The sequence below is a fragment of the Camelus ferus genome, chromosome 3 (assembly GCF_009834535.1).
Source record: "Camelus ferus isolate YT-003-E chromosome 3, BCGSAC_Cfer_1.0, whole genome shotgun sequence".
Taxonomy (NCBI): Eukaryota; Metazoa; Chordata; class Mammalia; order Artiodactyla; family Camelidae; genus Camelus; species Camelus ferus.
In genome coordinates this window covers 29,742,946-29,758,535 of record NC_045698.1, presented here as the reverse complement: position 1 = coordinate 29,758,535, position 15,590 = coordinate 29,742,946, and the positions used below count along the sequence as shown (strand labels likewise).

Genomic DNA, 15,590 nt, shown 5'->3' with positions numbered 1-15,590 from the left:
TAATTATTATATATGCTATAGCTAAATATTATACACACACACATATAATGCACCAGCATGAGCACTTTCCACCTGGCCCACAACTTTAACTATGACTTGCTGGATACGGTATAAGCTTCCTCTCATCTCTTCCTCTCCAATTACTACCATCCTTCAAGGCCCAGCAAGACCTGCCTTTTCCATGAAGCTTTCGCCCTCTCTAGGCTGCCCATAATTTAACTCAAATTCACTAAGCTAAGTTTATGTCCAAAGGGAATAATTACAAACATAGTGCTCGTGTACCATGCATGCTGGCCAAGTTAAGCCTACGCCTTCCACACAGTAAGCGCTCAGAAAACGTTTGTTGCACAAAGATGTGTGAAATAGAGCTACTCACTGCCTAGCACAGTGTCCCGCGGTGTAAGCCTGGTAACTGGATGGCTTGTTCTCCACGTACACCTCATACCTACACCTGTGCGCTCCGTTTACGCTGCTCCTTTACTCACGAGCTATTCCTGTAGCTGCCCCCTGCTCTTCTCAATCTTTTCAAGTTGCAACCCAGAATTCTGATTTCTGCTGAAACAGCACCAACCCTTTTCATGAAGTTCTCATTCCTGACAGCCTGCGGGGACCCTCCTCTCTTCATTCCCCTGAGAGGTACAGTTCAGGCCACTATTTCTCGAGTTAATACACACTGCCTCATACAGTGGTTCTTTGTGCGTACGCCTCATCTCTTAACTCACGGTACCTCCCCTGAGGGAGGAATCACTGTATTCCTCACAGCCCTACATTCAATCTTTAAAGATGGAAAGCTCTAAAGAAATACCTGCATATTGAATTTGCTGAATTAACTATTCCAGTCCACCTGGACTGATTCTTTTTCAGGGCATCTTCGCTGTTTGTATTCATCACACAATCTAGACCTTAAAGCTCCACAGCCTCTTATCAGTTTCTAGGAGCTCCTCGCATCCCAACTAGACTGGACTTTCTCAGGCCAGGGGCCTGCCTGCTCCCACCTTAGGCTGCTGAGACCAAAGAGGATGCTCAGATGGGGACCAAGAGAAACAGGAGAGACACAACCTAACATGTAACAGGCGCTGCTCGGAAGAGTATTTGCACCCACTAAGTCTTCATGCACATTTCTCATTAAAATCAGCGGAAGCAGCAGGTTTGCTGCAACTAGTCGACCCTGCGAAGCCCTCTAAAGATGAAGCACTGTTGGCCATTCCTGATTTTGGAATAAGAAATTCTCCCTGAGAGGACGTAACCTGCCTTGAGGAGCAGATGTAAAGACTAACATCAAGGACGAAAGACAAAGAGAGCATCTATCACATTTAGCTGATACAGTGATGGCGCTGTTCGATGCTCAGTTCTCATTACATTTCCAACAGGGCAATTAGACTCAATAAAAAAAGCCTCTCAGGGCCAGGATGTTTTTAATTCTTCATCTGCCCAAGCAAGAAAAACCCTGCTCAAAGCCTTGAGTGCCAGCCTTCCCCAGGCACGCAGGTCACTCATCTTCCAGCTCCTGGGCAACTTTTCTCCAGGTGACGCTTCCCACATCCCTGACTCAGCAGCACCATCTCTTCCACGGACCAAACTGAACTCAAATGAATGGCTGGTGAAACTACAGTAGTATCCTCCTCCCCCCCCTTTTTTTTTTAAAGTCCTCATCTATATTTTCAGTCTGCCTTATACAATGGGAGAGAAAATAAAAATAAAATGATTTGGCTACAATCCAGACCTGGCAGAAAAAGAAACACATGGCCCATGAATATCATCTGAGATTCAATCCATGTCATGTGGTAAGATCATTTTGGCTGAAACCGTCAGATAAATGTCCAGAACTCACACACACACACACACACGTACTCATGTTCAATCATGCTCATCTACATCTTCTTACACAAACATCATAACCCATCCTTAACAATCCCTAGGCCATTTTAAGATAAGAATCTGGAGCAGCCCCATATTACAAAGGAATTTTGGTTAGCCCACTGAGAAAAAAGTAAAAAAAGAAGACTTTTTTCTTTGCTAAATTACTTAGTATGTGTAAGTACTGTTAAACGATGTGACTTGTATTTACTGTAAACCATTGCCTTTTCTTATGCTTTGCTTCCCCTAAACAAACAAAGCAAATAAAAAACTACCAAAAGCAAAACAAAAAGCAAACAAACATAAAACCAGCTAGTGGTGTCATTTCCTCTCCAAAGTTAAAGGTTTACTAAAATGTCAGAGCATTGAAATAGATGCTCTTTGCAGACTCTCCAGGTCAAAAACATGTAACTTGAGCTCCAGTCTTCCAGCGGGGGATACATTTTAAATTTTCTTTAAAGATTTCCTTTGCCATACTTGTTCAGTTCACACGTTTTTAAAATTCCTCAAGCCTTGCCCAGTGGAGTGAAAGTCACCTTAATGAAGAAAGTAGAGATTAAACCACCATGACTTTGGAACACTGCAGGATCTCAGCTGTAATTCTTTGGCTCAGAACCAGGGTCTAAAACCAGCCCTGGGAAAAGCTGCTGACACAGAGCCCGCGACTCCCTTCGTGTTTGACTTGCATAATGTTGACATTATAACACCAGAGAGACCCAAAAATATTTCAAACAATTATGACTTCTTTTCTATAAATATTTTAAAATTGTTGTAAGAGATAAAATAACATATTTTACCCTTCTTGTTTTCTGAGTTACTCTGGTCGCCCTCAGCAGCTCACTACTATGGGTTTATTTTTGGCTGGAAGGTCAGAGAGGACATTTTCAGGCCCTACTTCTGCTGTTAAACTGTGTTTTCCAATATGAGTTGCCCAGTGAGCAGGGGAGTTAGTTACTTTTAAAGCAACAACTGACTGTGGTCAGAGACTAGGAGAAATGGATGATTTCTTTCCTCGGTTGAAGTTCAAGAAAGACAAAAAAAAATCAAGTACTCAAGATGATATTTTAAAAAGTCCCTCACCCCTTTAAAATGAGCACAGTTTTCTTTCTGGACAGAAAAACCCTCCTTTTCGTGCCCTTTCATGACTCTTTTGTTTCAGTTATTTCTGTCAGGAGATGTAAGTTTGAATATACTGTGACTTTCCCAGTAGAAGAAGGTATAAAAAGGGAGGGAGAATGACAGACGGACAAGCAAGCTCGTGACTTCTGAGTATCTTATTCAACTACTTCAAGTGTTTCTTCCTTCAAAGGTAAGCATGCAGAGAGTGAGAAGTGACACTTATTTGAAATTTGCAATTTCTGCTCACAGAGAATATGATTAAGGGGCCTTAATTCTGAGCTATGGAAGTCGGCTATGATACCCTTAGTCACAGATGAGCTGAGTGATCAGTAGGTTAATAACCCTTCAGTGCAATTTCATTCTCTCTCCCAGAGCCCGAGGAGCAAGAGACCTGGCTTGCCTTCAGCAGAAGTGTCCTCAGCATGATTTACAGCATGTATTTTTGATGTGAAAGCATCAGATGCCGAAGCTGACTACTGTCTTCCTCCTAAAACACCCCCAGCAACATCCTCCCGGCTTAACGAGTTTAAAGCTACAACAGGTTTCCTATCGGCTGCTACTTGGAACTTACATCTTTTAGTTACATCATCCAAAGAACTTAGATTTAATAAAGTTCAGGGTGGTTTCGAAACACCGGGGGTGGGAATGGAAAAGCAGAACTTACCTTCACTCCCAGGAAAAGCATCACCTGAGCCTGCCACTGCCAAGGTCAATAGCAGCTGCCAGAGATCCATTCCTGTAGGACCTGCAATCACACAAAAAGGAATAAGATAAAGCTGAGCAATTAAAAGCAGACTATGTTCACTAAAAGCTGTTTAAAGACCGGCTAAATTGTGAGTGAGCTGACAGGCACATTAGCTCCAGGAGGAATCCCCCTCAGTCTTTCGCTGCCCCAGAGTCTCCAAGTGTCACAGTTTTCAGGAGAACAAACAGCAGGTTGGAATAAATTCTACTTCCAGTGGGTGCTCGCCTCAGGAAATAACATGGAGCCTAGAGATTTTCCCATGCCGGTGGATAGCCACAGAACCACCTCATGGCAAATGACCCCCACGCCTTGCCTCAATAACAGTGTGGCTCACGTTCATTTGATGTGGAAATAGAAACTCAGCAGTATCACCACGCAAGGTGCCTGGAGCTGGACAGGCCATAAAAGGAAAACTAAGACAACCCTCTTTAGTAAGAGTAAAACTTCTCCCGTGTGTTTCCCAGCGAACAAAAGAGCTCAATCAACAAAGCACTGTGCTAAGGAACCATCCCAAGGAGGTTTAACTAGAAGGCAGCGGCAAGGAGGGGAGAAGCAGAAGATAACATAACAGCAGTGCTTCCCAGGTGGCCTCCCTGGTGTCCTCATGGGTTTTAGTTTCAGGAGGAATGTGGTCTCTGAAAGGCCCAGGAATGTGAACACCTCAGGCTCTAAGAAGGGTCCGTCTGTGGCCGGCTTAGCCATTTGGAATCCCAAGTGTGGCCACACCTTGAACCCTTCGGTCTGGTGAACGGAGAAACAGATCACCGTGCCTCAGTCAGCACACACCTTTACCTGCAGGAAATAAGATTCTTGGGAATAAATACACCAGGTGTCCACCTCCTGGATCTCTAGAGAGACAAGTTTGGGCTATTTTAACATGCACTCCGCAGACTGCCCTTTGGAGAGTTGTTGCTGGATCCGATGACTAAGGCCAACTGCTTTACAGCTTAGCCGTAATAGTTCCATAAAGTTACTGTACTTACAAGTCACTCAGGCAGATCGGATCATCACACATCATAACTCCACCAGTGAGTGCCTTTATTGCCTCATTTTTATTACTTGACATTCTTGATAATAATGAAACAGCCCTTCCATTTCCCCTAATCAGGCTGAAATGATGAACATGAATGTTTGTTTTCACGAGTGATGGAATGGCATGGTCCCTGGTGACGGCTGCTTCACTCTGGATAGGCAGGAAACCTCAGACGCTCTGTCATTTCTAGGCAGTGGATGACCCATCTTTTTTTGTTCTATATAATTGTGTGTTCTTAAATTCTAAGAAAACATATCTCTATGTGAACAGAATCTCTCCCTGTGTCTGAACTTCCAACATGCCTAAGGTTGCCCCCATACGCTGCCGCACAGTCACTGATCGGGCTGCGTGTGACACCTTGCCAACTGTGAGAGTTCAGACAAAAGCGAGTTGTAGTTATTAAAACACCGATGTTTTCAATTCCTAACCTGGAAGGTTCTGGGCTAGTGGCCTTACATCATCCTCATTGGCTTTCACTGAGCATCTCTCCCAAGGTCCTTTACTCCTAGGTAAACAGGCCACTGTAATCATAGTTTGAGATCTTCAGCAGAAGTACAAAAAAAGGCTAAAAACAGATATGTTATGGGCTGAAAATGTCATCCTGTTGGTAACTAGATAGTTCCTTTTAAATTTTATTTTAAAAGTAATTTTTTAGGGAGGAAAAGCATTGAGGAAATGGGCCCTGTCTACAGCGCTAATTTTACTGGCCCTCCTGCAACACACTGCATGTCAGGGAAAGAAGCCTGCCCTGGCGCACGCACTTTTGCTGTCAGGTTGTAACAGGGAATCCTAGTTCCCAGGCAGCGTGTTATATTCCCAGCTGAAGAAGGATATGCAAAGTTTTGCATTTCTCAGAAGGACGCTTTCTCTGGTTTGGAAGTCACCTCTTTAAACATCCTCAGGAGAAGTGGTAGATGCTATAAACAAGTGAATTCTGCTACAGAGGCATTGGAGTTGACCCCCTCTGACCCCCAAACTTTTGAAAGCTGCTGCCTCCAAATGAACTTCGCTTCTTCAGATAAGGAACTGATTATCCCAACAGTTCCTTTATGAGCCAAACATGTCTCCACGGACCATGTTCTATCTCACAAAACAAAGGAGAATCCTCAAAGAAAAGTTAACCTAAAATCTGTTTGTACCTCCTAGAGCAGAAAAGGGGATTTTTTTTTTTTTAAATGGAGGTGCTGGGGATTGAACCCAGGACCTGGTGCATGCGCTCTACCACTGAGCTATACCCTCTCCCTGCGAGATCTTTAAAACAGACATCATCCCACATAGGAGAAGAGAACAGTTCACTGCCAGTGGGAGCAGAGCAGAGGGGCCCAACTCAAAGGCTCTAACCAGGGGAGGAGCAGGGAAGAGGATGCAGTAACGTGGCTGGATTTAGGAAGAGCTGATTGTTCCATTAGAGACCAACGTTCCCCTTCCACTGTTGCTGGCTCGGTAGGGATGGCTCTGAAAGTAGCCCCCTTTGCACTCTCCCCACTCCTTGTACCCTCCCCCCATAGTGAACTCTCTTTAGTGCCATCACATGAACAGAATGTCCCTTGGCATGGGCTGGTTTGACCGTAAGCTTCCCTTCAACTATGCAGAGCTCTGCATGGCAGCTTCTAGAGGAGAGGATCCTCTATCAGGTTCTAGAGGAGATGAAATGTCCCTGGGAGAAGACAGAGTGCCAACACACAAAGCTTGGAATGTTAACCTATCAACGATGTGCCAGATGTGAGCAGGAGAAAACCCCGATTTCCTTTACCCAATACAATAATCTAAATAGAGGCAGACACTGTTCAGAGGAGTCTATTAAATTGTACCTTAGCCTATTGGGTTTTTAGAGTTCGTAATATTTTCCTAGGGAAAATCCCTCTAAATTTCTAATATTTACACATTCTTTGGCTATTGGCACAGGGCAAGATTTTCACAGGAGTGGGGGGAGGAGGAGCTTCTATTCTTGCAAATGGAACTCACAGTATTTCTGAGCTCAGTGCCTGAGCATCTTGCCTGCTCCTCCTTCCTCAAGGGAGAGCCAGTTGAAAAGCCCTGTGATCCAGCTGGCATGAGTTTTAATTCTGTAGATGGCCCAGTAGAGGAGGTCTCCAAATTACAGTTAGGCCAGTGATGGATATACTTTTGTTCCTTGGCTATCAAACAGTCCATAGACATGAGAAGAGATGGAGATTAAATATGATATTTTTTCCAACATGTTATGACCAACTCCAAAGAAAGCAATTGGTTCTATTATATTTAATTTAAAATTAGCAAGTATTTGTTGAACTATTAGTGCCTGCTAGCATGGTACAGGCAAAATGGAGAGTACAAAAGCAATAAAAGTCATTGAGAGAGAAATCGTTACTGGATTTCAGAGATACCTACATTGAAATGATGAGTGTTATTCCCATTTAATGTGAAGACAAGACTATTTCATGAAGAATCCCCAGATCATCTTTATTTAAAATAGTATTAAAAAGTATATAAAGCCATATAGGAAAAAATGTACTCATATCTGGTTAGTAATTTGTCACCTACACCTTCTGATTTGCATCAAGTATTTAAAAGGAGTATGGTCAAAAGCATCCTTAGAATTATGATGTTAGCATTTCAATAAATAGGAGTAAAATAATAGATTTAGGAGCTTGTAGTCCTGTTAAGGCCAAATCAGGAAGAACACCAAAATGTCAGCAAACTGATGAAAAATAACAAGTTTTCCCAAATTTTTGTTTCACTGATCGAGCTATTCTGATATCGAAAAAGCAAGAGCAGATTAAAAAATTCCAACAGAAGCAAAACTGTTTACATTGCACAACCAAGCCGCCAGGTAGATAACCTAATAAATGTGTACCTTCTGATGCTGATTACTAATAAAATATTGCAAAACTGAGTCTCATTGATTTCCTGGTGAAGCTTTTCTAAGAACTCAGCACTGAAAGAGGAAGAGGCTCATTCAAAGGGGTATTTGAAATGATCCATTCTAATTAGTTCTGGGCATTTATGTGAGCGGTTTGCAGCTGGAGTTCAGGTTATTATCCACTTTTATGGTGGTGGTCATTTGAAAAGTGGTCAGATCCAAAATGCCTTAGGTCAATTTATTTCCTTCTCGTCAGTGAGGGAGAGAAAATTCACAGATATTGCTGTAACTACTCTCCCTGAGATTTCTCTCCTCTCAGGGATCCAGTGGGGAATAAAGGATGGGAAAGTCGTTTAAATGTGTCAGGGAGGAGGGGAAAAAGGCCTTTGGGTGTAGCATTTATAGTAGGTCTTCATTTTCATAAAATAAATGGAGCATATATGGTGTGCACCTGTGCTGACCAGGTTCAGCTACTGCCAGTCACTTGTGATTCCTGAGCACTTGAAATGTGGTCAATGCAACCGAGGAATTAAATAAGCTAAATTTTACTTAATTTTAATATTCAGAACAGGTTTAGTATGTAAATCTATTTTTCAGCTGTACATTTTATAAAATCTAAATACAGGTCAAGTATTTCTGATGAAAAGTCAGCATCTACATTGAGATGAGCTATAAGTGTAAAATGGTCATGGATTTTGAAGGCTTGGTACAAAAAAGGATGCAAAATATTTCAATAATGTTTATGCTGACTGGCTGTTAAAATAATATTTTGGAAAATATTAAAAACTAATATCCCCCATTTCTTTTTATTTTTTAAACTTGTGATTAGTAGAGAATTTTGAATTACATATGTGGCTTGCATTGTATTTTTTCTACTTAACAAGACTGACATGTACATTTTATGGTTTGTAAGTTTGTACCTGCATTCAGAAACATTAAACATTCCAGAAGCATATCTGTTTTCATAACAAAAACAATACACAAAATAAAACCGTATATTTATAGTGACATATAAACTCATCATGGTTATGTTTTCAGAGAACCTCCCAAATGCAGGATGGGGATAAAAGATTCACTGAAGACAGGTAAGATTATATTTGTACCAAGTTTTTTGTTTGTTTGTTTGTTTTTTTTTACAGTACCCACTGTGCCTTTGTTTACCTTTAGAAGTATGACAATTCACACTGTGTCTCTCTCTCTCTCTGAGTCATAGCCAGTGGTGAACTAACATTTAACAAATGTCTCTCTGGAATAATAATTTTAAAAAAGGTCATGATTTGTAGCATTTGTTGATTTCTGTGGTATGAATACCTCCACTGAGGCTGATTTTAAGCTACTCAGTCACTTAACATGGATTCACTGAATCACTCCCGTCACTGTACGTGGATTTACGAGCCAGTGTGAGCTGGACTCAGCACCCCACCCCCTGAGGGAGTAAATGATGCTATCCAGGCTCCATGTGAGGTAACACGTACAAAGATTAAGCAATCTGTCGACATTGATATAAGAGGTAAGAGACAGTGTTACTGGGTGAACCTTGGACACTTGATTTCATTTGATGCCATGTTTCATTGTCATATGATTGCATTGAGTTAATAATCACTGATAGATAGACTTTTCTATAGCAATTACCTTCAGACTACACCACAGACAATATCCTTGTACTTCACTTAGGGTGAGCTTAGGGTTTAAGGGCATGAGTTCTGGAGTAAAGTTGAAATCTTGACTTTACCAAACCTCAGTTTGCTCACCTCTAACATGGACATGATAATATTATTCCTTTTTTCATAGGAAAATTAGGAGGCATTTAAATGAGATATTTATTCAAAGCATCTGGCATGGTCTCTGCATAGTAAATACTAGCTGTTTTTAGACTTTCTGATACTAGTGATAAAGAGGCCTATAACGTAATGTGCGCATCTCCCAGGATAAGGCAGGAAAGCTGCTCATTTCTGCTTAGGAGTACAGGCAAATTGCATACCTTCTACATGGAGGTCCAATTGTGTGGGAATTAATCAAGAGGCTGATTTTCCCCCTAATGACTGTCTTACCTACCATAAGAAAATTCTGTGCTGTTATTACTGGGTCCAGATCATTCATTTCTGGGTCATGTATTTCTAGAGCTGAAAATTGGGTAGATGAATCCCAACAAGAAGAGGCTTGGTTTGAAGCCAGGACTTCTCAAGTGAGAACACAGAGAAGGCAGCTGAGTTCTCCACGTCTTCCTTTCCAGAGGAGTCAAAGAATAAGGGGCATTTCAACATCAAATGCTTAGTGCTTCGACTGTCTCTGTGTGCATGGGTATTGTGTTGGGAGTGGACCGTTCCTGGTGCATGGGGCATTCTGTTTGGATTCAGTAGGACCTAGCGGCACATTGTGACATCTCACCACAACAACTGGACCTGTGGATGGCCATCAGACTCACCCAGCCTGATTTACCTGGTGCATCCACTGATTCACGGTGCAGGTGTAACTCTTACATGGAAGAGAAAAATCAGTTGCACAGGTGGATGCTTATTTGAACAATGTTCGTTTTTCTATCTCATCACATTAGACCTACCAAGTCATTTTCTTCCAAAATAGAACTTGAGAAAGCAAACCTCTTACTGGATTTCTGCTAGATTCTGTCTTTCCACAAGTGGCCCTTTTTAAAAGATCTAATATTTTATTACCGTGATAGATCCCATAGAATTAAAGTTGAAGATGCTGGGGTTTCTTTAAGAATTCTCAGAAATATAGGCTTTGTTTTTTACCTAATTTAACAAGAAATGGATAAGTTGTTGAAGACAAGATCTCATAGAATGAAGTCTTCAAATAAAAAAAATGCAGTGTCTTGACAAGAGTATAATCTACAGTGATGAGTACAAGAACTCACAGCACTAAAGGAGTTACTAACAGACCCAGATAACATATTGAGCAAAAATTGGAAGAAATTCTATTTTTCTTTTACCAAGTGCAACATGGTGAAGTTGTTCTTTTAGGGTAAACAAGTTGGGAAACCGAGAGTGAGGCAATGTGCTCTCCTGGGAAAAGCACTGCTGGAGAAGGAGTCAGCAGTCCTGTGCCCTGGATGCAGCCCAGCACTGCCTGAGGGGGCGACGCGGGCAGTCATTTAATCCCCATGGGCCAGTTCCCACTGGCACACCATCCCAGGCTTTTGCGATAAGCCAAGTCCCATGCTGGATGATGTCTTGAACAGCTGCCTTGCACAGGGGACTTCTCCTTCCAGATGACACCGGGCCCCTTGCCCTTCTCCTCTTTCAGCTGCAAGCAAATGGGGGGCAGTAGTGGTGCCCCTCACTACTGTTTCCTCGACAACTAGTCCAGGGCCTGGCAGAGTCAATGCCCCCTTTGAAATCTGCCCAATGAATAAGGGTGCCAAGTACCTTATCAACTCATTCATGGTCTGCAAGAGAGCCTCATTTTAAAATTGAAAAAAAATGAAAGTTGAGAGGAGCTTGGAGTGGCTAAGGGAATCCCACAAGCTCAGACAGACTACTCCTGAGTAAGGACTGGAACCCTGCTTGACATCTCCAAGGCCTGCGTTTGCCTTCCAAGCTTCTTCATAAATGCTAAGCCAGGCTGACTGAACACACAAGGAGGGCACCAGTAGGGCAGGTGTAACTACACAGTGCAAAAGAGAGAGGGAGGAAAATCTGGATTTGAATTGTGGACAGAGGCAGGCACCCTAGTCTTTCCAGGACGTAGGGCCTGTAGAGGACGGATAGTTGATAAATGCTGACATTGCAGTTTCTTTAGGAGCAGCAGCACTCAACGGAGATTCATTTCTATGCCTTAGGGCCTCCAAGAGCGTCTGGTCTACTTTCAGGTACGTGACTCAAGGGCTGTGAAGTGTGCGCCTTCTATGACACGGGGGCATCCCCCCGCCTCCTTTAAGCCTATATTATAAATAGAAAGAAGTCTATTTGGCCAGACTGACTGGCTGCCAGATAGACAGTAAACACGGGGCAGATCAATGTCATGTCTCATCGCCAGGAAGTTTACAATACACCTCTTCACTCTTCAAGATCACCGGAGGTGTAAGAGCTTGGACGTGGACAATTCACTGTTAACAGCTTTGATAGAAAATGCTCTCCGGAGTAGCACTGAGTGACAGAAATATACTGCCAGCCACAAATGCTGGTTGTATGTGTAATTTTTAATTTCTTACTAACCACATTAAGAGAGTAAGAAACAGAGAAATTAACTTTAATATGCCCTATTTAACCCAATATATCTAAAATATTATCATTTCATCACATGGTAAATATGAAAAGTATTGAGATATTTTACAGACTTTTTCATCCTTAGTTTTTGAATCTGGGGTGCATTTCACCCTCACAGCACGTCACAACTGGCACCAGTCACATTTAAAGTGCTCAACAGACATGCGCAGCTAGTGGCCACCGCATTGGAGTGTGCAGCTCAGGCACACAGAATGTGGAGGTCCATGGCCCAGCTCCCGGCTGATGCAGACTGTATCCCTGTTTATTATTGCCCACAAGCTGGCCAGACTGCTGAGAAGAGACCTTTAAGCTGTGATTTCACAAAGTCTAATAGTTTCTGAAAGTCCCAGAGTTCTGCTACTGAAGGGAGAAGCAGGGACTTTCAGACCTTCTCAACACTCATTACACTTAATAATCACTGAGCGCTGAACTCTACCAATAATTAAACCATAAACCTTCGGTTGAAATTCTAGCACCAGAGCTGTCACTGGTACGAGACTTGAAGTGAATCCTTTCTCACTCTTGGCTTCCTTATTTCCAAAATAGTATGTTGGGAACATACCCGCAGTTCTCAGCCTTGGCTGCACATTAGAACCACCTGGGGAACTGACACATAAGTGCCCCGGCTTCTTCACCACAGGTAAACTGAGCATCACCGACCTAGTGCAAACCGAATGTGCTATGATTTTTAAGTTTGTGAAAATAGAGCTCAGCTGCCCCAAAGACCGTCCCTCAGCTGGGTGAGGGAGAGAGAAAAAAATATTATTCATCCCTATTCAGCCAACCAGTTGATGCATTCCGCCCCCCCCCAACAATGGAGAAATTTCTACAACAAGGGGTTGAAATGCTGAAATGTGATGGTAGGATCAGAAAATATTATCCTATGAAATGGCAAATAAAAAGAATACGTGGAAATAGATGAAGCCAGTCATCTACAAATACAAGCACTCAAATGATGACAAAGCACTGATTCAAGGGGTTGCTGATGAGACTGGGTAGGAGGAATGCTAAAGAGGTTACCCCCAAGATTAGCATCCCCGGCTATTCAGTTATAAATCTAGGTACTGCTCTGGCGGGACTTCACAGATAGAATTAAGCTTACTAATCAACAGATTTTAAAATAGGGAGATTATTCTGGATTGTGTGGGGGATTCAGTGTAATTACATTAGCCTATAAAAGCCGGAGAGGAAATTAGATGTGGCAGGAGAGGAGGTCAGAGAGATTGGAAACTTGAGACGGACATGCCCTGCTACTGCTTGGGGGGACCACACAGGAAGAGTGAGATGCTCCTCTCGGAGCAAAAATGGGCTCCTTGCTGGTATCCAGCAAGGAAACGGGGATGACAGTCCTACAACAGCAAGGAACTGAATTTGGTCAACAACCTGAATGAGCTTGGAAGCAAATCCATCCCCAGAACCTCCCAAAGGTAATGCAGCCCCAATGACACTTTGATTTGAGGCTTGTCAACTCCATCCAGAGAATCCAGTTGCAACAGGCTGTGTCCAGACATCTCACAGAACTGTGAGCTAATAAATGGGTGATTTTATAAGCCACTAAATTTATAGTAATTACAGAAGCAATAGAAAACTGATACAGTCTTTGAAAGTCTGTTATAGAGCCTGAGGTTGACTTCCTAAACATCAGTCAGGAAGATAACCATCTGGCCACCACTGAAACACACCCATAAGGAGATGGGCTTTTTAGCAGAGCATAGAAGTTTGGAGGCAGAAGGGACTTTAGAGATAATCTAGTCTAACCAATTTTGATTGATGAAGAATGCTGAAAAAATTTAGTAAATAATTTATGACTTTGTCTTGTCCAACAAGTATGTCCTAATACAGAGACAGGTACAATAATCTTTCAAAGCTTGCTGATGGTCTCCTTTGAGGTCACTCAGTTCTCTCTACTCCAACTCTACATTTGCCAAACAACCTTCTGATCCTTGTCTTGTTTTCTGGGTTCTCTCTCTTTCTGGAAAACTAATACAATAGCCAGCTGAAATGCAATTGCTTCACAGCTAAAATGGAGAATAAACAAATGTACTGGCATTCTGGTATACCGGCCCATCTTGCGAGGTTGGCTAGTGTAAATTGGGCTCTGAGAATCTCATCACCTCTGGGTCATCTGATGCAATTTGTTTTCTGAACACAAAAACCTGGACAGGAGTTGATCCCAGAGAAACCAAGAAAGCCTGAGAGATCCTGTCTAAATCAGTTTGCTGGCCTCGCATCTCATCTTAACCTCAAGTCAGACAGGAAATTAAAAAACTGACAATGTGTCAATTGGAAGGTAAATCAAAATCAAGGTCAAAATCTGCAATAGTCTAGGTTTTGGGAGAAGATAAGGACAAGGAGCATGTATTCACGGAGGAAAAGGTGGTGGGGAAGGGAAAAGGACCTACACGTCTTTGTAACACATCCTTGTAAATGTAACATCTTGGCTCAGGAGAGCTTATTTTCAGTCCTGAAGTCAACGTTCAATTCCCAGGAGCTTTATATTTACCACCCCAGGGAACCAACAGAGCATGACTCAGGAAACTAATTCAATGACCTAGTCACGTTTCTCCTGAATCATTTGGCTGGTGGATGAGGGTTGGAACAAGCAGGCTGAGACAAACCCTAAACTGCTATTAATTCAAGATTGTCCACCTAACAAGAAGCCAAAAGAACTGGCCCTAAAATGGTTTTCATCACAATTTGTTTGAGTGAAATCAGTCACATCACATCTCACAGAGCAGTAATCAAACACGCATCTTCTCATCAAGTGGAAAAGGGGGTCAAATGAATTTTTCATGTTCAACCACTTGTGATCTTGTTACCAGTTAAAACTTTCCTTCCAAATGAGGAAGAAAAGCTTGAGGGGAATCCCGAGGGTGGCAGTTCACTTAAAGCATCAAGCAAATGCTAAAGAACCAGAGGGCAGGTGCCTGAGACAAAGGGAAACAGTCATCCGGATGCCCACAGGCATCTGAAGTTAACTCCTTCCAACCAGAATGGACTCAGCGTCTCCTACCCTGCCCTCCTACCTCCTACCTGAACGAACAGCTTCATCTCATGTATTTTCTAACTCACTCAATGAGATTTAGGGTTCCCCAGTAACCTGAACTAGATACCCTGAGTATCCCCTCACAAGTAACTTGTCACCATAAGGTGCTGAATTCCCTCTGGAACGTGGCTCCTCCTCCCCCCATGCTTGCTGCACTGCCTCTTCTCCTGACTTAAAACAGCCTCCTTCCTGGTCTGTCTTCCTTTACTTGCACTACCGGGGCCAGACAAACCACAAATCCACCCACTCTTCAAAGTCATGCTCAAATATTGCTCCCTCCGTGAAGCCGTCTACACTCCCTTGAGACTTCACTTTTCCTTCCTCCATGTCTCCACACTGATTTTTTAAACCTCTACTATAAAATGTGCCACAATATGGAAGTCACAAGATAACAAACCCCTGTTTGTGGGATAAATGAGTTCTCAGGGCTGCACCAAAATGCCTTGCAGGGTGTGTGCATGTGTTTGGAAGTGGGGATGTTGGTGGGTGTAAGGTAGGTCAGAGGCATTAGAAGTTCTTTCCCCACCCCAAGAATCACCACATCGTCATCGAGCCCTAGGAGAAGCAAGTTTGGGTAAGAGCAGTGGGTCATTTGGAGGTTAGAGGATGGGTTGTGGGCTGAACTTTGAGCGTCTGGAGTACAAGCTGCGGGTGCTGGAAACGGGTGCAAGATAACTTCACAAAGGCAAAGAAGGTCAGAGTCACTCAAAATTCTGCCCTGG

The 15,590-nt window shown here is 42.8% G+C and overlaps 1 protein-coding gene across 3 annotated transcripts in view; it reads right to left on the bottom strand.

Annotated features, from left to right (window-relative positions):
- GHR (growth hormone receptor) overlaps nucleotides 1-15,590 on the bottom strand; it is a 238,772-nt gene that overhangs the window by 125,494 nt on the left and 97,688 nt on the right. For all 3 annotated transcript variants that reach the window (XM_032471550.1, XM_032471555.1, XM_032471566.1), the window contains exon 2: nucleotides 3,641-3,721. In XM_032471550.1, the coding sequence (XP_032327441.1) occupies nucleotides 3,641-3,710 (70 nt within the window). In that variant the 5' untranslated portion in view covers nucleotides 3,711-3,721. The remainder of the gene's footprint in view (nucleotides 1-3,640; nucleotides 3,722-15,590) is intronic.